This window comes from Symphalangus syndactylus, chromosome 22 (genome assembly GCF_028878055.3).
Source record: "Symphalangus syndactylus isolate Jambi chromosome 22, NHGRI_mSymSyn1-v2.1_pri, whole genome shotgun sequence".
Lineage (NCBI taxonomy): Eukaryota > Metazoa > Chordata > Mammalia > Primates > Hylobatidae > Symphalangus > Symphalangus syndactylus.
The window spans coordinates 10855000-10881576 of record NC_072444.2 but is presented as its reverse complement, the minus strand read 5'-3'; the positions used below and the strand labels follow the sequence as shown (position 1 = coordinate 10881576).

General features: G+C 49.1%; 1 protein-coding gene and 1 long non-coding RNA gene across 4 annotated transcripts in view; one reads left to right on the top strand and one right to left on the bottom strand.

The window, feature by feature from the left end:
• Positions 1–7455: 7455 nt before the first annotated feature.
• The window catches only part of LOC134735614 (uncharacterized), a 22279-nt gene continuing 3157 nt past the window's right edge, over positions 7456–26577 (top strand). Inside the window, exons 1-3 of one of the 2 annotated variants that reach the window (XR_010118888.1) lie at positions 7456–8064; positions 9087–9523; positions 15669–15835. This is a non-coding gene — a long non-coding RNA (uncharacterized lncRNA). Of the gene's footprint in view, positions 8065–9086; positions 9524–15668; positions 16178–26577 lie in introns of both variants that reach the window. The other variant, XR_010118887.1, reaches the window with a different exon arrangement.
• GPN2 (GPN-loop GTPase 2) overlaps positions 9181–26577 on the bottom strand; it is a 23061-nt gene continuing 5664 nt past the window's right edge. The window contains exons 4-5 of one of the 2 annotated variants that reach the window (XM_055261210.2): positions 25118–25283; positions 9181–9360 (exon numbers count right to left, since the gene is read on the bottom strand). In XM_055261210.2, coding sequence (XP_055117185.1) covers positions 9311–9360; positions 25118–25283 — 216 coding nt within the window. In that variant the 3' untranslated portion in view covers positions 9181–9310. Of the gene's footprint in view, positions 9361–20354; positions 20724–25117; positions 25284–26577 lie in introns of those variants that run through there. The other variant, XM_055261211.2, reaches the window with a different exon arrangement.

Here is a 26577-nt window from a genome sequence, read left to right as displayed (position 1 = left end):
CTCCTGTCTCTCTTCCAGTTCTTGGCGATGGGCTGGGAGTGGGACTGGAATCTGACTTAAGAGACACTGACTTTGGACCTCTGAATTATGGCCCTGAACTCCCTAGGTGGCTCAGTGGCCCGCACGCAAGACTTTGAGTCCAGGTGAGGCCGGGGTCCGGCTCTTTCCATCAGGGCGGCCCCAGTCAAACTGGACGGGACCGGGAGGGTCGGGTGAACCCACAGGAGGCGCCGAGGCTCCTCTGCCGGGCTAAGGGGAGGCGAGTGGGAGCCGCGGCGCGGGAGGCTGACGAGCTCTGGTGGAGCAGGGCAGGAAATAGTGAAGTCTCCGGCGTGAGATCTAAGGACAGCGCCGCAGTAGTGAGCGACACTTGAGCACCCGATTTGCAGGCGGGTCACAGTTTCATCAAGGGCTCAGATCTCAGCGGAGGGGAGTACGATCTGAGGCAGGGGTATAGCGCCGCCATAAAAGCCTAGATCTTAGGAGGGGTTCACGTCCCACAGAGTTCGGAGATGGAGACAAAAGGAAACGGGCTGAAGGGGAGGAAGGACGAGCTGAGTGGGAACGGCCGCTGGGAGCTGTGCCTGCCGAGCCCGCCGCCTGCGCTCTCTGCAGCCAGCAACACGCCGGAACCTGCGGCCGCCTTGCTCAGTCCCGCCTTCACAGCCCAGGGCTGGAGGCGGGGCCCGAGGCCGATACCGCCCAATCACAGGAGGGAGCTGCCCCAGGGTACCGCCCCGGGGGCCTGACTGGCCAATGGGAAAGTGAGCGGCGGAACGCGCGCGGCGAGTTTCCCGCCGCCCGCCAGGCCTGGCGGACACCACGACTCGCTGACTGACTGAGAGGCGCCCCCGCCGCCCGCTGAGCGCCGAGGGGCGGGGCTTTTCCGGTTTCACTCAGGCAAGTTGCCACCCGTCCGGCCCGAGAGCTGGGAACCCTCTAGAGCAGCGGGACAAGGCAGGATCGCAAAATGCAGTGCCTGCCCGTTGAGTCATCAGCTCACCCGGCTGGGCCTCGGCCTGGGCCGGGCCGGCCGCGGGGTTGGCTGGAAAAAGGCCGCCAAGATGCCCCCACCACACTCCAGAATCCAAGCAGCCCTGGACCTGTCGCCGAGAGGCTTGGATTGTGTCCCTGGCTGGCAGGCTGTGCGACCTTGGAAAAGCCGTTATACCTCCCTGGGCCTCAGTTTCCCTCTTGTATCATAAGGGGCTTGGACTAAAGGCTAACACAAGAGTGAAAATGGCGGTTTTGGCCGGGCGCGGTGGCTCATGCCTGTAATCCTAGCACTTTGGGAGGCCGAGGCGGGCGGATCACGAGGTGAGGAGATCGAGACCATCCTGGCTAACACGGTGAAACCCCGTCTCTACTAAAAATACAAAAAATCTTGTCACTTGGTGGCGGGTGCCTGTAGTCGCAGCTACTCGGGAGGCTGAGGTAGAAGAATGGCGTGAGCCCAGGAGGCGGAGCTTGCAGTGAGCCGAGATTGCGCCACTGCACTCCAGCCTGGGCGACAGAGCGAGACTCCGTCCCCCAACCCAAAAAAAAGAAAGAAAGAAAATGTGCGGTTTTGGACTCAGACGGCCTGGGTTTGACTCCCAGCCTGCCTTGGCCAAGGCTCTTAATCTTGCTTACCTTTGTGTCCTCATTTATAAACAGGGGAACTGAAAAACAGTACCTAACTTTTATAGTTGCTGTAAAGTAACCCATAGGACAGACTCAACAAATGTTAGCTTTTTTTTTTTAAAGACAGAGTCTCGCTCTGTCGCCCAGGCTGGAGTTCAGTGGCACGATCTTGGCTCACTGCAACCTCCACCTCCCGGGTTCAAGCAATTCTCCTGCCTCAGCCTCCCAAGTAGCTGCGATTACAGGTGCATGCCACCAGCCTGGCTAGTTTTTTTATATTTTTAGTAGAGACAGGGTTTCACCATATTAGCCAGGCCGGTCTCAATCTCCTAACCTCAGGTTATCTGCCTGCCTCGGCCTCCCAAACTGCTGGGATTACAGGAGTGAGCCATGGCGCCAAGGCTTTTTTTTTTTTTTTTTAATTATACTTTAGGTTTTAGGGTACATGTGCACAATGTGCAGGTTTGTTACATATGTATCCATGTGCCATGTCGTTTTGCTGCACCCATTAACTCGTCATTTAGCATTAGGTATATCTCCTAATGCTGTCCCTCCCCCCTCCCCCCACCCCACAACAGTCCCCGGAGTGTGATGTTCCCCTTCCTGTGTCCATGAGTTCTCATTGTTCAATTCTCACCTATGAGTGAGAACATGCGGTGTTTGGTTTTTTGTCCTTGCGATAGTTTACTGAGAATGATGTTTTTCAGTTTCATCCATGTCCCTACAAAGGACATGAACTCATCATTTTTTATGGCTGCATAGTATTCCATGGTGTATATGTGCCACATTTTCTTAATCCAGTCTATCGTTGTTGGACATTTGGGTTCGTTCCAAGTCTTTGCTATTGTGAATAGTGCCGCAATAAACATACGTGTGCATGTGTCTTTATAGCAGCATGATTTATAGTCCTTTGGGTATATACCCAGTAATGGGATGGCCAAGCCTTTTTTTTTTTTTTTTTTGAGACAGGGTCTGGCTCTGTCACCCAGGTGCGACAGTGGCGTGATCTCAGCTCACAGCAAACTCAAGCTTCTGGTCTCAAGCGATCCTCCCACTTCAGCCTCCTAGTAGATGGGACTACAGAGGCCTGCCACCACACCCAGCTAATTTTTTATTTTGTTTATTTATTTTTAGATGGAGTCTCGCTCAGTTGCCCAGGCTGGAGTGCAGTGGTGCAATCTCGGCTCACTGCAAGCTCTGCCTCCTGGGTTCAAGCGATTCTCCTGCCTCAGCCTCCTTAGTAGCTGGGATTACAGGCATGCACCAGCATGCCCAGCTAATTTTTTGTATTTTTAGTAGAGACGGGGTTTCACCATGTTGGTCAGGCTGGTCTCGAATTCCTGACCTCGTGATCCACCCACTTTGGCCTCCCAAAGTGCTGGGATTACAGGCGTGAGCCACCACGCCCGGCCTATTTTTTATTTTTTATTTTTGAGACAGGGTCTGGCTCTGTCACCCCAGGCGTGACAGTGGCTTTTGGTCTCAAGCAATCCTCCCACCTCAGCCTCCTGGTAGCTGGGACTACAGGTGCCTGCCACCACACCCAGCTAATTTTTTATTTTATTTTATTTTATTTATTTTTTTTTTTTTTTTGAGACGGAGTCTTGGTCTGTCGCCCAGGCTGGAGTGCAGTGGAGCAATCTCGGCTCACTGCAAGCTCCGCCTCCCGGGTTCACGCCATTCTCCTGCCTCAGCCTCTCCGAGTAGCTGGGACTACAGGCGCCCGCCACCACGGCCGGCTAATTTTTTGTATTTTTAGTAGAGACGGGGTTTCACCGTGGTCTCGATCTCCTGACCTCGTGATCCGCCCGCCTCGGCCTCCCAAAGTGCTGGGATTACAAGCGTGAGCCACTGCGCCCGGCGTATTTTTTATTTTATTTTTAGTAGAGACAAGGTTTCACCATGTTGGCCAGGCTGGTCTCAAACTCCTGGGCTCAAGCGATCCTCTTGCCTCGGCTTCCCAAAGTGCTAGGGTTACAGACTTGTGCCACCTCACCCAGCCTCAAATGTCAGCTATTAACGAATCTTCCAGCTTCAATAAGTCTAGGATTTGGCCAGCATTTTTTTTTTTTTTTTTTTTTTTTTTTTGAGACGGAGTCTCGCTCTGTCGCCCAGGCTGGAGTGCAGTGGCGCGATCTCGGCTCACTGCAAGCTCCGCCTCCTGGGTTCACGCCATTCTCCTGCCTCAGCCTCTCCGAGTAGCTGGGACTACAGGCGCCTGTCACCACGCCCGGCTAATTTTTTGTATTTTTAGTAGAGACGGGGTTTCACCGTGGTCTCGATCTCTTGACCTCGTGATTCGCCCGCCTCGGCCTCCCAAAGTGCTGGGATTACAAGCGTGAGCCACCGCGCCCGGCTTGGCCAGCATTTTTATGCCTAAAGCAGAATCATGAGGCAGACCCAGTCCTGAGGGGCAGCCTTATTGCCAAAGCTGACCTGCACGCCTGCTGAGCCCCCTGAGAATGCTGCCCTCACATCAGGTGGTCACTCTTCCACCTGGCAAGATGGAGAGAGCTGAGCCCAGGGTCCAAGTTTGGCTACACCCACAGGACTCAAAACTGAAGGGTTTTGTCAGAACTCCTGCTTCTACAGGGGAAGCCGGCAGGAGCACTCTGATGCCTTCCGGGTCCCCTGTTTTCTCCCTTCCTTTCCTAGAGGTGGGTCAGATTTCAAGCCTCCAAACCAGGGACTCTAGGCAGGGCAAGTAACTCCACTCAGCTCTAGAGGTGACCTGATTTCTCTCACCAGACAGGTCTGGTGACTCTCTCTTAATGTGCTGCATCCTGGGAAAGGAACTTCTTTCTTTTCTCTCAGCCTCTCACTTTTGTCTGTTAGCTCTGGACCACTCGTGATTGCCCCATATGGGGAGAAGTGAGCTGCCCTAAGGTAGTGTGTCAGTGTTGAAGGATTTTAAACCAGATGCTGTGCATTGGAATATCTCTAAATCAGATGCTTACTAGGGCTAAATGTGAGCTGGCTTAGGCACCAGCTTCTTTTATTTCCTTTTCTCTCTCTCTCTTCTTTTCTTTTCTCTGTCTCTCTTTTTTTTTTTTTTTTTTTTTTTTTTTGAGACAGGGTCTCACTTTGTCACCCAGGCTGGAGTGCAGTGCCATGATCTTGGCTCACCGCAGCCTTGACCTCCCAGGTTCAAGCTGACCTCCCAGGTTCAAGCTATCCTCCCAGCTCAGCCCCTCCAGTAGCTGAGACTACAGGTGTGCAACACCACGCCCAGCTAAATTTTGTAGAGACAGAATTTCACTATGTTGCCCAGGTGGGTCTTGAACTCCTCAGCTCAAGCAATCCACCCACCTCAGCCTCCCAAACTGCTGGGATTACAGGCGTGAGCCACCGTGTCCAGGCTCTTTTCATTTTTTAATGTTTAGTTTTTATGAGTACATAATAGTTGTACATATTAGGCACCAGGTTCTGACCACAAGGATCCCAAACCTTTTTGTCTGTGACTTTTTTTTTAATCTCTTGGTGAACATTTCTTGCCAACTTTTCCTGGCCTAGATTTGATATTTGAACAATTTTTTTTTTTTTTTTTTTTTTTTTTTGAGACGGAGTCTCGCTCTGTCGCCCAGGCTGGAGTGCAGTGGCACGATCTTGGCTCACTGCAAGCTCCGCCTCCCAGGTTCATGCCATTCTCCTGCCTCAGCCTCCGGAGTAGCTGGGACTACAGGCGCCCGCCACCGCGCCCGGCTAATTTTTTTTTTTTTTTTTTTTTTTTTGTATTTTTAGTAGAGACGGCGTTTCACCGTGGTCTCAATCTCCTGACCTTGTGATCCACCCGCCTCGGCCTCCCAAAGTGCTGGGATTACAGGCGTGAGCGACCGCGCCTGGCGATATTTGAACAATTTCAAGGCCAGGCACAGTGGCTCATGCCTGTAATCTCAGCACTTTGAGGGCGAGGCAGGCAGATCTCTTGAGGCCTGAAGTTCGAGACCATCTTGGCCAACATGGCGAAACCCCGTCTCTACTAAAAGTACAAAAATTAGCCAGGCGTGGCGGCATGCGCCTGTAGTCCCAGCTACTTGGGAGGCTGAGGCGGGAGAATCGCTTGAATGTGGGAGGCAGAGGTTGCAGTGAGCCAAGATTGCGCCATTGCCACTCCAGCCTGGGTGACAGAGCGAGACTCTCTCTCAAAAAAAAAAAAAAAAAAAAAGGCCGGGGGTGGTGGCTCACGCCTGTAATCCCAACACTTTGGGAGGCCAAGGTGGGCTGATCACGAGGTCAGGAGATCAAGACCATCCTGGCAAACACTGTGAAACCCCGTCTCTACTAAAAATACAAAAAAATTAGCCAGGCGTGGTGGCGGGCGCCTGTAGTCCCAGCCACTCGGGAGGCTGAGGCAGGAGAATGGCGTGAACCCTGGGGGGCAGAGCTTGCAGTGAGTGGAGATCCCACCCCTGCACTCTAGCCTGGGCAACAGAGCGAGACTCCATCTCAAAAAAAAAAAAAAAAAGGTGGGTGCGGTGGCTCACACCTGTAACCCCAGCACTTTGGGAAGCCAAGGCAGGTGGATCACCTGAGGTCAGGAGTTCGAGACCAGCCTGACCAACGTGGTGAAACCCCATCTCTACTAAAAATACAAAATTAGCTGGGCATGGTGGTGGGCATCTGTAATCCCAGCTACAGCTACTTGGGAGGCTGAGGCAGGAGAATCGCTTGAGCCTGGGAGGCAGAGGTTGCAGTGAGCCGATATTACGCCACTGCACTCCAGCCTGGGCGACAGAGTGAGACTCTGACTAAAAAAAAAAAAAAAAAAAAAAAAAAATTCAGACCCACTGCTAATGGGTACAGTTTCTTTTTCTTTTCCTTTTTTTTTTTTTTCTTTTCTTTGAGATAATCTCACTCTGTCGCCAGGCTGGAATGCAGTGGTGCCATCTCAGCTCACCGCAACCTCTGCCTCCTGGGTTCAAGAGATTCTCCTGCCTCAGCCTCCCAAGTATCTGGGATTACAGGTGCGTGCCACCATGCCCAGCTAATTTTTGTATTTTTTAGTAGAGACAGGGTTTTACTATGTTGGCCAGGCTGCTCTCGATCTCTTGACCTCATGATCCCCCGGCCTCATTCTCCCAAAGGGTTGGGATTACAGGCGTGAGCCACTGCACCCAGCCCAGAGTTTCTTTTGGGGTAATGAAATGTTCTAGATTTAAATAAATAGTTGCACAACTTTGTGAATATACTAAAAACCACTGAATTTTACACGTTAAAAAGGTGAACTTTGGCCGGGCACAGTGGCTCAAGCCTGTAATCCCAGCACTTTGGGAGGCCGAGGCGGGTGGATCATGAGGTCAGGAGATCGAGACCATCCTGGCTAACACAGTGAAACCCCGTCTCTACTAAAAAAATACAAAAAAATTAGCCGGGCGTGTTGGCGGGCGCCTGTGGTCCCAGCTACTCGGGAGGCTGAGGCAAGAGAATGGCGTGAACCCAGGAGGTGGAGGTTGCGGTGAGCCGAGATCGCGCCACCGCACTCCAGCCTGGGGGACAGAGAAAGACTCCATCTCAAAAAAAAAAAAAAAAAAAAAAAAAAAAAAAAAGGTGAACTTTGTGGTACATGAATTATATCTTAATTTGAAAATCTGTCCCAGGGCTGGGTGCGGTGGCTCATGCCTGTAATCCCTGCACTTTGGGAGGCCAAGGTGTGTGGATCACGAGGTCAGGAGATCGAGACCTGGCTAACATGGTGAAACCCCGTCTCTACTAAAAATACAAAAACAATTAGCCGGGCGTGGTGACGGGCGCCTGTAGTCCCAGCTAGTTGGGAGGCTGAGACAGAAGAATGGCGTGAACCCGGGAGGCGGAGCTTACAGTTGAAAGGGTGACTCTGTGGGCTCAGACTCAGACCATGCCACACCGGTTGCAGTCAAGAGATCTTTATTGGAGGAATCCGAGGGAGAGCCGAAGCGGAAGAAGAAAGAGAGCGAGGGCTCTGCAGCCTCCGTCTTTTATGCCTAGGGACGTTACGTGGGGGTCGCTGGTTGGCTGAGGGGCTGGGTCTAGGCTGAGGCAGGAAGGCGTGACCTCTGATTGGCTCCTTTTGGCGGGCCTGTGTTGGGGAGGAAGAAGAACCCGGAACCAGCGCCATTAGGGTGCTCTTGTTACCTAACATTCCTCCCTTTTTTGTTTTTTAAGAAGTGGGGAAGTGGGCGTCGCTGTTCGTCTGGCTACTTCCTGCTGAACGGGGGCATCGTGGGGAAGGGATATTGGAGGACTGTAGGGGCAGAGCAACAGCAGGAGGCTAAAGAAGACGGCGCTGAAGGCGAACACTTCCCGGGGTGTGAAGTCTAAAGATGTGCCTTGTAAGTAGAGGTCATCTTTGGACGCGAGCCATCCGTATGGCAGGGAAGGATCTGCTATGAGCCACGTATCTTCTTGGAGGGCCTGGAGGAAATCTAAGAAATTACAGGTCCTGGAGGTGGAGGCCATGGATAGGTGAGTCCTGGTCGTCTTCTTCGGTTGCTAGGAGTTGGTAGTGCCTGATGGGAAGCTGGTTAAAAGTCTGGTTAGATAAGGAGGAGATTCGTTGTTGCATGAACTTTATTAGGCAGGGGAGGAGAGTACAAAAGGCCGCTATTCCTAGGAGGGGTCCGAGAAATGCTAGGACCCAAGCTAAAAGAGGCATTTTTAGAGTATCCCAAAGTGAGAAGCCTGTATTCGTTTCGAGGAGTTTTTGTCTTATGTCATTAAGATTTTTTATGTTAGTCTCGACAACCTGGGACTCATTAATAAAGTAACAACAGCTTTCTTGGAGGAAAATGCATGTGCCTCCTTTTTCAGCTGTCAGGAGGTCTAGGGCTCTGCGGTTTTGGAGGACTACTCCGGCTAAAGAGGTGATTTGTCGTTGCAGGGCGGCTAGTGACTGCGCAGTTTGTTCGATAGTGGATTCTAGGTGTATCTTTAATTCATTAACCTGCGAGACTCCGTATCCGAGGGAGGTGGCCCCTAGAGCGGAGCCTAGAAGGGAGGTTGAAGGGAGAGGCCAAGCATGGCAGGTATAAAGACAGCCCGTCTTCTTCTTGGGGCCTGATTTATGGGAGGGTGGTTAAGGTTGAAGGCGATGGTCCCTTCGGAAAGGGAGAGGAGGGTAAGTTGTGGCAGGAGTGTGACGGGGAAGCAGGTGGTATTGATGGAGGAATTGATTGTTTTGTAAGAGTGTGGTTACACCAGAAGAAGTATCCATTGGGGGCGGAAGAGTTAGGGTAGGAGGTGGAGGTATTGCAGAAGGAAAAGGATTCAGGGGAGTCTGTGTAGCAGGTAACGGCCTGGGACGTATTGAAGAGGGGAACACCGGATGTTAAGGGGGTGTTGGGGGGTGGTGAATGATCAGAAGTATTGGTAGTGTTTGGGAGGGCGACAGGAACAGCAATAAGCGGCGGTTTATTAAGGCTGGCACATAGGAAGCAGTTGGAGGGAGAGATATTAGAGGCGTTTAACAGTTGGATTCCTTCCTGTAGAAGTAAGAGCCAGGACTGCTGTACTGAGATGGAAACGGAGGCACAGCACCAATGAAAGGGTGACTCTGTGGGCTCAGACTCAGACCACGCCACACCGGTTGCAGTCAAGAGATCTTTATTGGAGATCCGAAGCAGAAGAAGAAAGAGAGCGAGGGCTCTGCAGCCTCCGTCTTTTATGCCTAGGGACGTTATGTGGGGGTCGCTGGTTGGCTGAGGGGCTGGGTCTAGGCTGAGGCGGGAAGGTGTGACCTCTGATTGGCTCCTTTTGGCGGGCCTGTGTTGGGGAGGAAGAAGAACCCGGAACCAGCGCCATTAGGGTACTTGTTACCTAACAACAGTGAGCCGAGATCATGCCACTGCACTCCAGCCTGGGCAACTGAGCAAGACTCTGTCTCAATTTAAAAGAAAAAAAAAAAAAGTCCCAGAAGAAAAAGCAGGTAAGAATGCCAAGTTCCACTGGAAATTTCTTGATGACCTCCCCTTCCCATTGTCCCCTCTACTTGACCATATTCTTTTAACCTTTTCGAAATTTCAAAGCCCATCTCCAGGTCACAACTAGGTTAGCCACTCCCATTAACACATGTACAGAGCTTTGGATATGCTGTTTTACCAACCCTTTCCATGTATGTAGGTACATGTGTTCAGTTCTGATTTCATATCTACTTGATCCTACCTCTGGGTTTGCAGCTATCCTGGATTTCTCATCTCCTCAGAGAGCAACTGGATAATGGCATCTTTGTCCCATTATTCCTCCTTTCTTCCCACAGTGACTCCTGCAGGGTTTTGTATACTGGAAAGTGCTCAAAACTTGGATATATTTTTTATTTTTATTTTTGAGACAGGGTCTCGCTCTGTTACCAAGCTGGAGTGCAGTGGCATAATGATAGCTCGCTGCAGCCTTGAACTGTGCTCAAGCAATCCTCTGGCCTCAGGTTTCTGAGTAGCTAGGACTATAGATGTGTGCCATTGTGCCTGGCTAATTTTTTTTTTTTTTTTTTTTTTTTTGAGACGGAGTCTCGCTCTGTGGCCCAGGCTGGAGTGCAGTGGCGCAATCTCGGCTCACTGCAAGCTCCGCCTCCCGGGTTCACGCCATTCTCCTGCCTCAGCCTCTCTGAGTAGCTGGGACTACAGGCGCCCGCCACCACGCCCGGCTAATTTTTTGTATTTTTAGTAGAGACAGGGTTTCACCGTGGTCTCGATCTCCTGACCTCGTGATCCGCCCGCCTCGGCCTCCCAAAGTGCTGGGATTACAAGCGTGAGCCACCGCGCCCGGCGTGCCTGGCTAATTTTTTGTTTTGTTTGTTTTTTGAGATGGAGTTTTGCTCTTGTTGCCCAGGCTGGAGTGCAATGGCATGATCTCAGCTCACCACAACCTCTGCCTCCCGGGTTCAAGCAATTCTCCTGCCTCAGCCTCCCAAGTAGCTAGGATTACAGGTGTGCGCCACCATGCCCAGCTAATTTTGTATTTTTAGTAGAGATGGAGTTTCTCCATGTTGGTCAGACTGGTCTCAAACTCCCAACCTCAGGTGATCTGCCCGCCTTGGCCTCTCAAAATGCTGGGATTACAGGTGTGAGCCACCGTGCCCAGCCGTGCCTTTCTAAAAATTTTTTTTGGGCCAGGTGCGGTGGCTCACGCCTGTAATCCCAGCACTTTGGGAGGCCGAGGTGGGCAGATCACGAGGTCAGGAGATCAAGACCATCCTGGCTAACACAGTGAAACACCATCTCTACTAAAAATACAAAAAATTAGCTGGGCGTGGTGGCGGGAGCCTATAGTCCCAGCTACTCAGGAGGCTGAGGCAGGAGAATGGCGGGAACCCGGGAGGCAGAGCTTGCAGTGAGCTGTGAATGCAGCCACTACACTCCAGCCTTGGTGACAGAGCGAGACTCCGTCTAAAAAAAAAAAAAAAAATTACTGTAGAGACAGGGTCTCGCTATGTTGTCCAGGTTGGTCTTGAACTCATGGCCTCAGGTGATTCTCCAGCCTCAGCCTCATAAAGTGTTGGGATTACAGGTGTGAGCCACTGTACCTGGCCAGAACTTGATTTAAAACTACACTTCCAAATGCCTGGTAACCAGGATTAGTTCCAAATCATGATGGAAATGGAAATACAACTGGTCCTGGGATGAGGAAGGGCTGTCCAGAGATTGAGCTCACACAGATTCAAGGGACCTCAGCCTTATCTTTTCTATATTGCCAGATTATCCCCCAGAAAATGGAGGCCCAGCGCTTGCAAATATCTTCTCCTCCCAAGAATTTGAATGGTATGGAGAAAATCTGCAACCTAAAATTACCTAGTGAAGAGATCTAATCTTCCCTCTGTTATGCATAGTTACTTCCAAACGGCTCTTGGAATCCACAGGAGTAGGTGATGGAGGCCAAGATTGCCTTCTCACAACCAGCCAGGCACCCCAGCAAGGCCAAGGCCACTGTGGCTACTTCCAGAAAAAGCAAGGTACTCTTCCCTGCCTCCGTATCTCTGTCTCTCTCTCTCTCTCTCTGTCACACACACACACACACACACACACACACACACACACACACACACACACGTCCAGATGTCCAGAGGCTTACATCAAAGCTTGCTCTTCTGACCAGCAGTGTCCCATTTCTGCTTCTTCCTAGAGAATAGAGTATAGTAGCAGCAGCAGCAGGCATAATAAGTGTGTGTCAGGCAGTTTCATACCTTAATCCTCACAGTAATACGTTATTACCTTTGTTTTGCAAATAAAAAGACTGAAGCTCAGAGCAGCTAAATAACCTAATAACCAAGGTTATACAACTACTCGTGTGCTGGTGCTGGGGAGTGGAACAGGGTCTGACTCCGAGCCCCATGATTTTCTTTTTTTTTTTTTTTTGGAGACAAGAGTCTTGCTCTGTCACCCAGGCTGAAGTGCAGTGACACGATCTCGGCTCACTGCAACCTCTGCCTCCTGGGTTCAAGCAATTCTCTCACCTCAGCCTCCCGAGTAGCTGAGACTACAAGCACATACCATCACGCCCGGCTAATTTTTTGTATTTTAGTAGAGATGGGGTTTCACCGTGTTGCCCAGGCTGGTCTCGAACTCCTGAGCTCAGGCAACTCGCCTACCTTGGACTCCCAAAGTGCTAGCATTACAGGTGTGAGCCACCATGCCCAGCACAAGTCCCATGATTTTTTTTTTCTCTTTTTTTTTTTTCAGATGGAGTCTCGCTCTGTTGCCCAGGCTGGAGTTCAGTGGTGCCATCTCGGCTCACTGCAACCTCTGCCTCCTGGGTTTAAGTGATTCTCCTGTCTCAGCCTCCCGAGTAGCTGGGATTACAGGTGCGTGACACCACAACCAGCTAATTTTTTTTTTTTTTTCGTAGAGACGGGGTTTCACCATATTGATCAGGCTGGTCTCGAACTCCTGACGTCAGGTGATCTGCCTGCCTCGGCCTCCCAAAGTGCTGGGATTACAGGCATGAGACCGTGCCCAGCCAGTCCCATGATTTTTAAACTACAATAGCTGTTTTCAAACTGTGTTCAGGTGGTTTCCCAGAAGCTGCCATGGGGCAGGAGCCGAGTGGTCAGTTTCCCGTTTCCGTATACTTTGGCCAAAACAGCCACACATATGTCAGTTTTGCATATTAGAGTTTCACCAGTTAAAAAATATCTACATTTGGCCAGGTGCTGTGGCTCACGCCTGTAATCCCAACACTTTGGGAGGCTGAGGTGTGTGGATCACCTGAAGTCAGGAGTTCGAGACCAGCCTGGCCAACATGGTGAAAACCCATCTTTACTAAAAAATTCAAAAAATGGCGGCCGGGCGCATTGTCTCACACCTGCAATCCCAGCTACTTGGGAGGCTGAGGCAGGAGAATCACCTGAACCCGGGAGGTGGAGGTTGCAGTGAGCTGAGATTGTGCCATTGTGCTCCAGTCTGGGCAATGAGAGCAAAACTCCGTGTAAAAAAAATAATAATACAAAAAATTAGCTGAGTGTGATGGTGGGCGCCTGTAATCCCAGCTACTCAGGAGGCTGAGGCAGGAGAATCACTTGAACCCGAGAGGCAGAGGTTGCAGTGAGCCGAGATTGCACCATTGCACTCCCGCCTGGGCAATAAGAGCAAGACTCTGTCTCAACAAAACAAAACAAACAAAAAGGCCCAAACTAACTACATTATGTTATGGTGCCCTGCTCCTATCTTAGACTTTCTAAGATTCAAGAAAGCGTTCTTCTGGCTGGGTGTGGTGGCTCACACCTGTAATCCCAGCACTTTGGGAGGCTGAGGCGGGCAGATCACTTGAGGTTAGGAGTTCAAGACCAGCGTGGCCAACATGGTGAAATCCCATCTCTACTAAAAATACAAAAATTAGCCAGGCATGGTGGCATGCACCTGTAGTGCCAGCTACTTGGGAAGCTGAGGCAGGAGAATCTCTTGAACCAGAAGGCAGAGGTTGCAGTGAGCTGAGATTGCACCACTGTACTCCAGCCTGGGCAACAGAGCAAGACTCTGTCTCCAAAAAATAAATAAAATTAAAATGAAAAGAAAGCTGCCTTGCTCTCCTCTCAATCTAATTCCACCCTAGTCTCTGGCAGAAAATAATTGTCTTAAATGAGAAAAGACTGTGAACTGGACCAATTTCCAGGCTCATTCACCAAGTTTAGTTTCTCTTAACCTGATTCCACTCTTACTTCCTTTAAATTCTTCACCCTGTTCACAGGGTCCACCTCATCCCTGCTGTGTGGGGACTGGAAAAGGCAGGTTTCTACAAAGAATGTCCCCTCCTCTCAGAATCCCCTTAGTCCCACCTACCCACTGAGTCAGGAGCCAGGAATGTCTGTGGTGGCAGCAGACAGGTATGTCACCCTGGGGGTGTCAGAGGCTGATTCATCTCTCATCTCTACCCAATCTTCTCTTTACAGCTCTCTGGGAAATTTAACCCTTTGTCTAGAAATAAAAGAGTAAGGGCCGGGCGCGGTGTCTCACGCCTGTAATCCCAACACTTTTGGAGGCCGAGGCGGGCAGATCACGAGGTCAGGAGATCGAGACCATCCTGGCCAACATGGTGAAACCCCGTCTCTACTAAAAATACAAAAAAATTAGCTGGGTGTGGTGGCAGGCGCCTGTAGTCTCAGCTACTCGGGAGGCTGAGGCAGGAGAATGGCTTGAACCCAGGAGGTGGAGCTTGCAGTGAGCCGAGATCTCGCCACTGCACTACTCCCGCCTGGGCAACAGAGCAAGACTCCGTCTCGGAAAAAAAAAAAAAAAAAAGAAATAAAAGAGTAAAATCCAGGACTCTAGGCTGGGCACAGTGGCTCACGCCTGTAATCCCAGCACTTTGGGAGGCCGAGGCAGGTGGATCACGAGGTCAGTTCAAGAACAACCTGGCCAAGATGGTGAAACCTGGTCTCTACTAAAAATATTTGCCAGGTGTGGTGGCAGGTGCCTGTAATCCCAGCTACTAGAGAGGCTGAGGCAGAGAATTGCTTGAATCCGGGAGGCAGAGGTTGCAGTGAGCTGAGATAGATAGCATCATAGCACTCTAGCCTGGGTGACACAGCACAACTTGGCCTAAAAAAAAAAAAAAAATCCAGGACTCTGAAAAGCATCAAGTCTTCAAATCAGTGGGGCTAGATACAGCATTGAATACATATTATGGTATTAAAGAAATATTTGTTGAAAGAAGGAAGGCAGGGAGACATTCTCTCCCTTTTCTCCTCTAGAGTAAAGCTAATCTGAGATTTCCTTGTCTGACTGTAGAGAGGAATAACTTTTAGCTCAAAAAAAAATTATGTGAAACTTTCATCTCAAAAAAGATTATGTGACCAGGCGAGGTGGCTCACGCCTGTAATCCCAGCACTTTGGGAGGCTGAGGCAGGCAGAAATCCTGGAGCCCAAGAATTGGAGACCAGCCTGAGCAACATAGCGAGACACCGTCTCTATTAAAAAGAAGAAACTATGTGACTTCTGAGATTACTGAGATTATATGATTTATGAGTTGAGGGAAATCTTAACCCATGTCCCAGTCTCCCTTTGCTGTTTCTGTGATTCCACAAAGCAATGTGGAGGCTCCAGGATTAAATATAGGAAGAACTTGGAGGTGACAATTCAGTGCAAAGGGAGGCACTAGGGGACATTCCTGGAAGCTACATTGACATGGCAAGCACACTGCATTAGACTTCACATTTGGCCAGGTGCTCATGCCTATAATCCCAGCACTCTGGGAGGCTGAGGCAGGAGGATAGCTTGAGCTCAGAAGTTCGAGACCAGCCTGGGCAAGATGGTGAAACCTCATCTCTACAAAAAATACAAAAATTAGTCATGCATGGTGGCACAGGCCTATAGTCCCAGCTACACAGTAGGCTGAGGTGGGAGATGGCTTGAGCCTGGAAGGTGGAGGTTGCAGTGAGCTTGGGCAACAATGCAAGATCCTGTCTCAAAAAAGAAAAAAAATTCATGTTTATTTGGCATGGCTGTGAAGGGGCCTCTCATGTCCCTCCTCCACAACTGCTTCAGAGTTTTAGAATGAGGAGGAAAAAACAAACCTCACTGTGCGTTCTCATCCAGAGCAATTTACCAATACTGTCTTTTTTTACTGTCTTTTTTCCACCTCAGTTGGCCCCTAAATCCCCACCCCATCTCGTCACAGCCCGTCTTGGCCCATCTGGACACCTGGGCTTCTGGGGCTGCCTGGAGTTAGCTCCCTGGCTGGAAAAGGTCACACTGGGCTCGAAATGACGCGCACAGGTTTCCCCATCTTTGGCAGGCCTGATGCCATGGAGGTATGTGCTGCAACTCCTTCTAAATGGGACAAGAAAAGAGTGAATGGCCCAGATCAGGCTGGGTATGTAAAGGCTCAAAAGCCAGAGACAAGAGCAGAAAAGAGAGAGGAGGGGACTAGTGTTTTGCTAGAGTTTCCCCCTAGGATTCCGGGATAATTGGGCCTCTTCACTGCTTTCAAAATTGGCGAGGGCCTTAATAGTGCTTGGGTGGGTCTGAAACCACTCCCCTCCCCACTTAGGATTCTTGAGAAAGGGACAGGGAATTCCTCAAATCGGCCTTCCCTTTCTCTTTCCCACAGATCCTAATGGGACCATATTTCCTATATTCTCAGCCACCAGCAGGTGAGCATTTTGCTAATCCAGGCAGACTGGATGTGCTTCAGCTCTGTGGGCTTTAGGGCCTCACCCTCATGCCTAAGCCTCTTTGTCAGGCTGGAAACCTTTCCAATTACCTGTGGTCCCTGCTAAGTTCTTCCAATTCTACACTGTCTTCTAATTGTTGAGGTTCCCAATTCAGAGCCAAGAAATGCACATAACCTAATGTCAGTGGTTAGTAGGGATGACCAGGAAGGTCCCTTCTAAGACACTCAGAGAGGGCTTCCTCCCTCCCGAAGTTGTAGAGAATTGTCAAGGGAGGTCTGGAGATGAGAAGAGCAATTTCAGACGCTATCAGTGAGATGTAAAGTGGCACATTTTTTGGAAAGCATTTTGGCAACATGAATCCAGAACCTGGAATATGTCAGTTATTTCATTTCCAGGACTACCTCACAAGTTAAACATCAGAGACTCAGACGATGACTTGGGTACGAGGATATTAATCACACTATTTACAAAAGTAAAAGCTGGTGATGACTTGTAGGCTGGTAGTATGTATAGTAGGCTAAGCACAGGAGTATGGATAGGTAAACAGTGTTATAGCCAAACCATGGACTATTACCATAGTGACATTAAAAAGGTTATTTACTTGATTGTTTGAGACGGGGTCTCACTCTGTTGCCCATGCCAGAGTGCAGTGGCACGATCATAGTTCACTGCAGCCTCCACCTCCTGGCTCAAGTGATCCTCCCACTTCAGCCTCCCAGAGTGCCAGAATTACAGGAATTGTATCTATTTTTTATTACATGGAATGGTGTTAACTGAAAAAGGCAGGATACAACACAATTATAAAATATCCCACTTATATAAATGCAATATCCACCCCTAGGTATAAAAATAAGACTGAAAGAATACATAAAATATCTCCAGGTGTTTACAGAGATGAGAAAAAAAGAGAATACACAAAATATACATTTGAATATAGAATTTATTTTTCTTTTAAACAGATGACCCCATAGAAAGTTTCTGTTATGGGATTCTGGGTGACTCATTTTCTCTTTTCGTTTTTTTTTTTTCTGAGATGGACTTCTCATCTTGTTACCCAGGCTGGAGTGCAATGGCGCGATCTCCGCTCACTGAAACTTCTGCCTCCCGGGTTCAAGCTATTCTCCTGCCTCAGTCTCCCGAGTAGCTGGAATTACAGGCGCATGCCACCATGCCCTGCTCATGTTTTTGTATTTTTAGCAGAGACGGGTTTTTGCCATGTTAGTCAGGCTGGTCTTACACTCCTAACCTCAGGTGATCTGCCTGCCTTGGCCTCCCAAAGTGCTGGGATTATAGGCGTGAGCCACCGTGCTTGGCCTTTTCTAAGTTTTTTACTTTCCTATATTTATTAGGAAATTTTAAAATAATCTTAAGGATGACTGCCACATGCCAGCCATAATGGAGGATGGTCTTTCTTCTACCCTAGACATTTCCCACTGAACAGGCCTCACTTGGATCTCAGACACCTTCCTTTCTGCACTGTGCAGATCCCCTCAGTATATGCAGACAACAGAAAATCATTTTGCTGCCAGTGGAAGGTAGACAGAAGCTACATTTATTGGGGAAGAAAATACCCTTACTGTCAAACCATGGCCTGAAAATAAAGGCCTTGGATTATTCCCACCCATCTCCACTCCATGGCAGCAGAGAATGCTGAAGGTGCTTGCATACGAGGCCATAAAGTTGTAAAGGATGCCTTCCAGCCCCCATTTGGTTTGTTTTGGTGAGAGCTGGGGCCTCTGTGATGGGCATCAAAACCCACGACCACAGCCGTTGGTACTGCTTTCACCCACCTAACGCCCTGATAAAGGATTTGTCCAGTAGTCTGGGCGTCAGGATTCCTGGGCTCTAGGTCCCACAGGTGGTTCACAGCTAGCCCCAGGCTGTGCCTCACAGCCTCAGTTTTCCTGGCTTGCTCTATTGGTTCTTCCTACCTACTCTGTGGGGTGTTAATAGGGGTGAGGTGCTTTGAACTTCTCAGATGAAAGAGGCTGGGAAGCAGCACCCAGTTATTATCCCCTTTACAGCCAGGCGTGGGAGCTGAGGTTGCTTTCATACTGTTCCAGCCACAGTAGCCTCCTCATAGCCCCTCATTCGTCTGCCTTTGGCTCTGGCTGCCACAACCAGAAAGCAAAGCAGTCAGTCCTATTTCAATGCTGTTTCAGAAGAGATGTCCCTAAGTGAATTTGCCAACTGCCCAAACCACTGGTGAACTGTCTATGATTCAGTAATACTTTACAGGTGCCTAATTTCTTTCTCTTGATTGATTGGCTGCAAAACCTGTGGGACAAGGGCTCTGACTTCTCACCAATAAATATACCAAAGGAGGGATACTCACAATTTAGTCAGCAAAATGGGTTATGAGAGAGCCAGGCTGACCAAAGTTCAAACTTCTCATCTTTCTGCTTCCTCACTGTAACATGGCTAATGGCTTATTAATTCTCCCCATCTTGTCTATCTCTAATGAGGATTATGTGTGTGGAAACACTCTACAATACCAAGCACTTCATATGTGTTAAAAAGTCCAAATGTGGCCGGGTGCAGTGGCTCACGCCTGTAATCCCAGCACTTTGGGAGGCCAAGGCGGGTAAATCATGAGGTCAGTAGTTCAAGACCAGCCTGAACAACATGGTGAAATGCCGTCTCTACTAAAAATACAAAAATTAGCCAGGCATGTGGTGGGCGCCTGTAATCCCAGCTACTCGGGAGGCTGAAGTAGAGAATTGCTTGAACCTGGGAGGTGGAGGTTGCAGTGAGCCGAGATTGCGCCACTCGACTCCAGCCTGGGCGACAAGGACTTTGTCTCCAAAAAAAAAAAGAAGTCCAAATATATGCAAAGAAAACTTGGCATAACAGTCTTGCCCAGACCATCAGTCCTGCCCCGTCTGCCACCAGGTTACAACTGCAAAAAATTAGGCTGGGGTGCCACCTACTGGTTGAAAAATATATGAACTGCATCCAGCCAGTTGCAAGAGCAAAGAAAAAACTTCAGGCCCTCTTAATTTTTGCCACACTCTCATAGGAACTGCCATATTATATAATTAATATTTTTCTTTACACAACTTTTATTATTATTTTTTGAGACAGAGTCTCGCTCTGTCGCCCAAGTTGGAATGTAGTGGCACAATCTTGGCTCACTGCAACCTCCGCCTCCCGGGTTCAAGCAATTCTTCTGCCTCAGCCTCCCCAATAGCTGGGATTATAGGCGTGCAACACCATGCCCAGCTAATTTTTATGTTTTTACTAGAGAGGGGTTTCACCATGTTGGCCAGGCTGGTCTCGAACTCCTGACCTCAGGTGATCCGCCCACCTCAGCCTACCAAAGCACTGGGCTTACAGGCATGAGTCAACACGCCCAGCCTTGTACTTCATTTTTGAAGTACACCTTTTTTTTTGAGACAAAGTCTCGCTCTGTCCCCAGGCTGGAGTGCAGTGGCGCAATCTCAGCTCACCGTAACCTCTAACTCCTGGGTTCAAACGATTCTCCTGCCTCAGCCTCCCAAGTAGCTGGAACTACAGGCATACGCCACCATGCCCAGCTAATTTAAAAATTTTTTTGGTAGAGATGGGGTTTCACCATGTTGGCCAGGATGGTCTCGATCTCTTGACCTTGGGATCTGCCTGCCTCGGCCTCCCAAAGTGCTGGGATTACAGGCATGAGCCACCGCGCCCGGCCTTGAAGTAAACTTTTAACCACTACTGTAAATTGAAAACTAGTTAACACTTGTCAACAATAGAATAAAACCATAAAACAAATACAATGAATATAAAACATTAATTAGGGTCTAGCTAGGAAGTGCTGCCTGTGAAAGCTGAAGCTTGAGGCTCTGTTAAAACTGAAAATTGTGGGACATGGTGGCTCACACCTGTAGTCCCAGTTACTCAGGCATCTGAGGCGGGAAGATCGCTTGAGCCCAGGAGTTTGAGTCCAGCCTGGGCCATACAGCGAAACCTCATCTTTTAAAAAACGAACCTCAGAACCAGAAACTGAAAATTAATAAAAACACATGACTAGAGACTGAATGTAAATCCTATGTGACTGAATGTGAATTACATGCTTTGGGGAAATACTGATTTCCAAGGCAAGGTGACACTCCCTCATTCTTCCCCAAACCCCTGGGCCCAGAAGACTGAAGAAAAGTTTGGAAGTCACAAAAAGTAGAAAACAAACTCTTGTATTGTAGCACATTCCATCACAGCCTGACTAGGACCAGTGCTCGACTTTCCGGTGGCAGGTCCCAGAGCTCACGGACACCACTGACAGTATGGGGGCTGTTCTGCTTGGCGCCACGTCTGGCTTTTTGGCCAGAAGTCCTTTGCAGAGCTGAATATCCCCTTGCCAGCCCGCCAGCTCTGGCTGGGAGGACTTGCTCTGGGGTCTGCAGCCTGCATCAGGAGCCTCCACTTTCCCCAGTGCTCGGTTATGCATCCTGCTTTCCAGGGTCCACCTTGTTGCTACAGCTGCATGGCTTCCTGCTCCACTGACTGGTTCGAGGGTGCCAGGTACTTCTCCTGGATGCCCAGTGTGCTGAGGAAGGGTGCGTCAAGGCTGATAGCATAGGCAGAGGATGGGGAGCTGGTCTGGGCAGGATCTGACTTCCACTGATGCCTACACTCCAACCATGTCCATCCCTCTCTTCCTCATAATTATAGGGACCAATCAGGTATGAGAAGCCTCCAAAAACCTCCAGACTCAAATGCTCCTCTATCTGCCTCTTCCACACACTGCTGCAGATCAAAGGACTGGAGAGTGCTAACCTTACAATTTTGCGTTATGGCACATGCTCTGGAGCCAGACCAAGGGAGTTCAAATCCTGATGATGTCTGGGTCTGGGGTCTGACGAGATGGAGGTTAGCCATGGCTAGGTTGGCTATGTTAGGACACCATGGCTGTTGTACTACCAAATGCTCCAAAGTAAGAAACTGAGATTCTACACCCAGCAAAACCATCCCGGGAGAGGGACCTTGGGCCTGTTGCTTCAATTATAAAAGGGGTTGAAATGAGGATTAAATGATCCTGCAAGTAAAGTACTTAGCCCACCAAATGATGTTCGAGTTACAGACCTTTCTTTTTCTTTTTTTGAGACAGAGTCTCACTCTGTCACCAAGCTGGAGTGCAGTGGCACGATCTCGGCTCACCACAACCTCCAACTCCCTGGTTCAAGCAATTCTCCTGCCTCAGCCTCCAGAGTAGCTGGGACTACGGGCACATGCCACCACACCCAGCTAATTTTTCTATTTTTAGTAGAGACGGGGTTTCACCATGTTGACAGAGATGGTCTCGATCTCCTGACCTCATGATCTGCCCGCCTCGGCCTCCCGAAGTGCTGGGATTACAGGCATAAGCCACCACGCCTGGCCAAAAATAAATGTTTATACTTTAAAAAAAAAAAAAAAAAAAAAAGAGAGAGAGAGATGGGGTCTCACTATGTTGCCCAGTATGGTCTCAAACTCCTGGCCTTGAGCAATCCTCCCACCTTTTAACTCCCAAAGTGTTGGAATTACAGGCATGAAGCCATTACACTTGGCCCATGCCATCTTATTTGCAACCCTCGAAACCTGTCTCAACTTTGAACTCCTATGCCTTTGCATATACTGTTCTCTTTAACTTGAATTCCCTTTTCTTCTTCATTAGACTGGCTAACTCTCACCTTGAAATGATGCAACTTACGTGCCATGCCTCCATAAAGCTTTCCTTACTCACCTACCCTTCAGCAAAGCTGACCACTCCCTTATTTGTATCAGTCCCTACTCTCTTACAGAGAGCTGCTGAATCTTAAGGGGCTTAGGGTCAGGGCAGAATCTAAAATCAGCACAAATGTTTATGGTTAAAAATACTCTTGAAAATTCCTCAAATTATTTGTTACATGCAGCATACATGGTTTGTGAATAGAATCCTTTATATATACAAATACATAAAGTAACGTACAGATGCTCCTTGACTTATGATGGGGTTACATACTGATAAACCCATCCTAAATCAAAAATATCTTAAGTCGAAAATGCATTTAACACACATAACCTACCACACATCATAGCTTAGTCTCGCCTACCTTAAATATTCTTAGAACACTTACGTTAGCCTGCATTTGGGCAAAATTATCTAACACAAAGCCTATTTTACAATAAAGTATTGAATATCTCATGTAATTTATTGAATACTGTACTAAAAGTGAAATGATTGATAGGTACCCAAAGTATGATTTCTACTGAATGCATACAGCTTTCACACCATCATAAAGTGGAACCATCGTAAGTTGGGAACCATCTGTACGGTGTACAAAATACTACATTATTTAAATTGCTCCTCCCAGCCTAGGCTGCATGGTGAAACCCCATCTCTACAAAAATTAGCTGGCCACAGTGGCACATGCCCATAGTCCTAGCTATTCAGGAGGCTAAGGTGGGAGGATCTCTTGAGCCCAGGGAGGTCAAGGCTGCAGTGAGCTGTGACTGTGCCACTGCACTCCAGCCTGGGCCACAGAGTGAGACTCTGTCTCAAAAAATAAACATAAACTGCCCCTCCCAGCTGGGAACGATGGCTCATGCCTGTGATCCCAGCACTTTGGGAGGCTAAGGTAGGAGGGTAACGAGCCCAGGAGTTCAAGGTCACAGTGAGCTATGATCGCATCACTGCACTCCAGCCTGGGCAAAGGAGCAAGACCCTGCCTCTAAGAAATAAACATAAAAATTGCAGGCCAGGCGCAGTGGCTCACGCCTATAATCCCAGCACTTTGGGAGGCCAAGGCGGGTGGATCACCTGAGTTCAGGAGCTCGAAACCAGCCTGGCCAACATGGTAAAATGCCATCTCTACTAAAAATACAAAAAATTAGCTGAGCGTGGTGGTGGGCGCCTATTATCCCACTTACTCGGGAGGCTGAGGCAGGAGAATTGCTTGAACATGGGAGATGGAGGCTGCAGTGAGCTGAGATTGCACCTTTGCACTCCAGCCGGGGCAACAAGATCGACAGTCCATCTCAAAAAAAAAAAAAAAAAAAAAAGGGCTAGGTGTGGTGGCGCATGCCTGTAATCCCAGCTACTCAGGAGGCTGAGGGAGGAGAATCACTTGAACCCTGGAGGTGGAGACTGCAGTGAGCCGAGACTGCGAAATTGCACTCCAGCCTGGGCAACAAGAGCGAAAGTCCATCTTAAATTTAAAAACAAAAATTGCTCCTCCCCCCTTTTGCTGAGCACACGCAGTCCAATTGGCCTACATTAACTGCAGGTGTGACGCAGCTCCTTAGTACCTTCATCAGGGACCGCACACTCTGCTGCCATCATTTATAAGTCATTCCTCCAACCCCCAACCCATGAGCTTTGTTTCCCACATATGGCTCGAGAAAGATCAGTAAGTGCTGGCTGGAATTATTTTCCTCTATACCCTAAGACTCTGAGTCCCCCTTGTCTCCAGCATGCTGCACAGATGCTGAATCTGTGAGAGCATCAGCCTAGAGGGCCTGGACTTTCCTGTCCTGCTTCACGCATGGCCTGTGACCTGATGGACACCTACCCATGACCTTGGCTCCAGCCTCACTAGTCACTAACCAAGCACCAAAGTCTGGCTGCCTCTTGGACAGCTCTAGATGTCCCATGGACCCCTGAACACAGCACATCTGCCAGCTCTTGTCCCTTTCATCCATGTGACAAACCTCCTCCCTCCTCCTTTTCCTGCCTCAGTGATTAGTACAACCACCCACCCACTGTCTAAGCCAGAGATCTGGGAAGCTAAATTCTGCTCCAGCTCCATCTACCCCATTCAGTCACTGACTCTTACAGTCTATCTCCTTAGTATTTTTCCATTCCACACCTTTCTTTCTATTCTCACTACAAATCTTTCAACCCTTCTCACCTAGCAAGACTGTGAAACTCTTTTGCCCCCAATCACATCCCTTAAATGCATTTTCCACAATTGCAGGGGCTTTTCTAAAATGTACATCTGATCATGTCACACCCTGTTCAACAGTACTGCTTAAATACTGGTTCCCACTGCCACCCATGAACCGAAGTACACATTCCTTAGTAGGGCACTCAGGCCCCTCCCTCAGCAGCCCTGCCTGTACCCCTGCCACGCCCTTTCCTCTTCACATGCGACACACCAGGCAACTGGACTCCTGCATCTCTCCCGAATGACTAATGCCCTCTCATTTCTGGGCCTCTGTATTTGTTACTCCTATTGATCAATATCCTCCCTTGTCCTCAGTACAACCAACTCTGAAGCCAAGGGACCACCTTTGCACATGAGAGACAGTCATCAGGAAGCCCAACTGATCAATATGAAATCAGTCATCCACGGCCGGGCGCAGTGGCTCATGCCTGTAATCCCAGCACTTTGGGAGGCTGAGGCAGGTGGATCACCTGAGGTCAAGAGTTCCAGACCAGCCTGGCCAACATGGTGAAACCCCGTCTCTACTAAAAGTACAAAAATTAGCTGGACACAGTGGCGCACACCTGTAATCCCAGCTACTTGGGAGGCTGAGGCAGGATAATTGATTGAATATGGGAGGCAGAGGTTATAGTGAGCCAAGATTGCGCCATTGTGCAATCCAGCCTGGGCAACAAGAGCGAAACTCTCTTTCAAAAAAAAAAAAGAAAAAAGAAATTGGGCGGATCACGAGGTCAGGAGATCAAGACCATCCTGGCCAACATGGTGAAACCCCGTCTCTACTAAAAATACAAAAAATTAGCCGGGCATGGTGGTGGGTGCCTGTAGTCCCAGCTACTCGGGAGGCTGAGGCAGGAGAATGGCGTGAACCCGGGAGGCGGAGCTTGCAGTGAGCTGAGATTGTGCCACTGCACTCCAGCCTGGGCGACAGAGCGAGACTCCGTCTCAAAAAAAAAAAAAAAAAAAAAAAAAAGAAATTGGTCATTCACAAGGTTGATGACTGCACCTCCTGTGGCCATTCCTGAGTCCCATGTCTCACCCTCTCTGCTATGGCCAGGAAGTTGGCAAGGATACGAAGAAAAATGGAAGTCGGCCCCCATTGCGGCAGACATCATGGCCTCCAGGCTTCGCTGCTCTTGGGCTCCAAAACAGTATCCATTGGCTTTATCCACAGCCTGCAGGACTCGCTGGATGCTCTCCTTGTCCTGAGCAGGGAGGAGAGAAACAGTTCTGTGAGTGAAACAGAAGTATGTAAAACTGCTTGCAATCTCTAAATACACCTTCCTCCATCTTGCCACTGTACATGTAGCTTTCTTGGCCTGGAGTAGTTCTACATGTCCCCAAAGGCTGGATAAATCTCATGTTTCCTGACCACCAACTCACTCAGATTAGAACAGATAAGCTCCCCTATGCACATCCACAGTCCCCTGGGTTTACACCTATTGTACATGGTATCCCTGCCATGTAATAAACGCCTATTAACTCACCTGCCTCCCCTACTCAACTAAGCACCCCTTAGGGCCAGGTCATCCGTTGCAGTATTCCCAGTGCCTGGCACAGTACTTCTCCTAAGTAGACATCCAATAAATATGCATGTTTTAAATCTATAACTGGGCCAGGCGCGGTGGTTCACGCCTGTAAAGCCCAGCACTTTGGGAGGCCAAGGCAGGTAGATCACTTGAGGTCAGGAGTTCGAGACCAGCCTGGCCAACATGGTGAAACTCCGTCTCTACTAAAAATACAAAAATTAGCTGGGCATGGTGACGGATGTCTGTAATCCCGGTTACTTGTAGGCTGAGGCAGGAGAATCGGTTGAACCCAGGAGGCAGAGGTTGCAGTGAGCCAAGATCACGCACTGCACTCCAGCCTGGGTGACAGAGTGAGACTCCGTCACAAAAAACAAAACAAAACAAAACTATAATTGTTTCCTCATCCACATACAGTGATAAGAACAGTCTATATATCACATGGTGGAAAGGACAAAGCAAAATTATATATGTGTAGTCCTTAGCACAGTGCCCAGCACAGAAAGCCATAAATAAGAGGTAATTGTTATGACTGATATTATAGAGTTCATCTCCTCATATCAGAAAAGTGTGGCATTAGAAGGGAGGAGACAAGTTAGCTCAAGTCCACCCACTGCAGAAAGGAATCTAACATGCACCTGTGTCTCCCAAGTTATCTCTGCAGGGTAAAGGCGAGAGACACAGGGGTTGGGCAAAGTCAACAGACAGTTGCCCAGTTGAATGGGCTTAAGAGACTTGTCCCTGGTCCTGGTGAACTTTCTTGCTGATGACTTTCAGAACTCACCCATTTTCACACTGAGGACAGAACATGTGAAGAGAGGATCCAGCAACACAGAATAGACAGGGCAAAAGTTTGGTCCACTCTCTTTACTGGAATTCTGCCCCTACAGCAGCCCCTGGTCCTGAAACTAAGGTTACTCTCAGTGATAGTCAACCCAGGGCAAAGACCATTCTTTTTTTTTTTTTTTTTTTT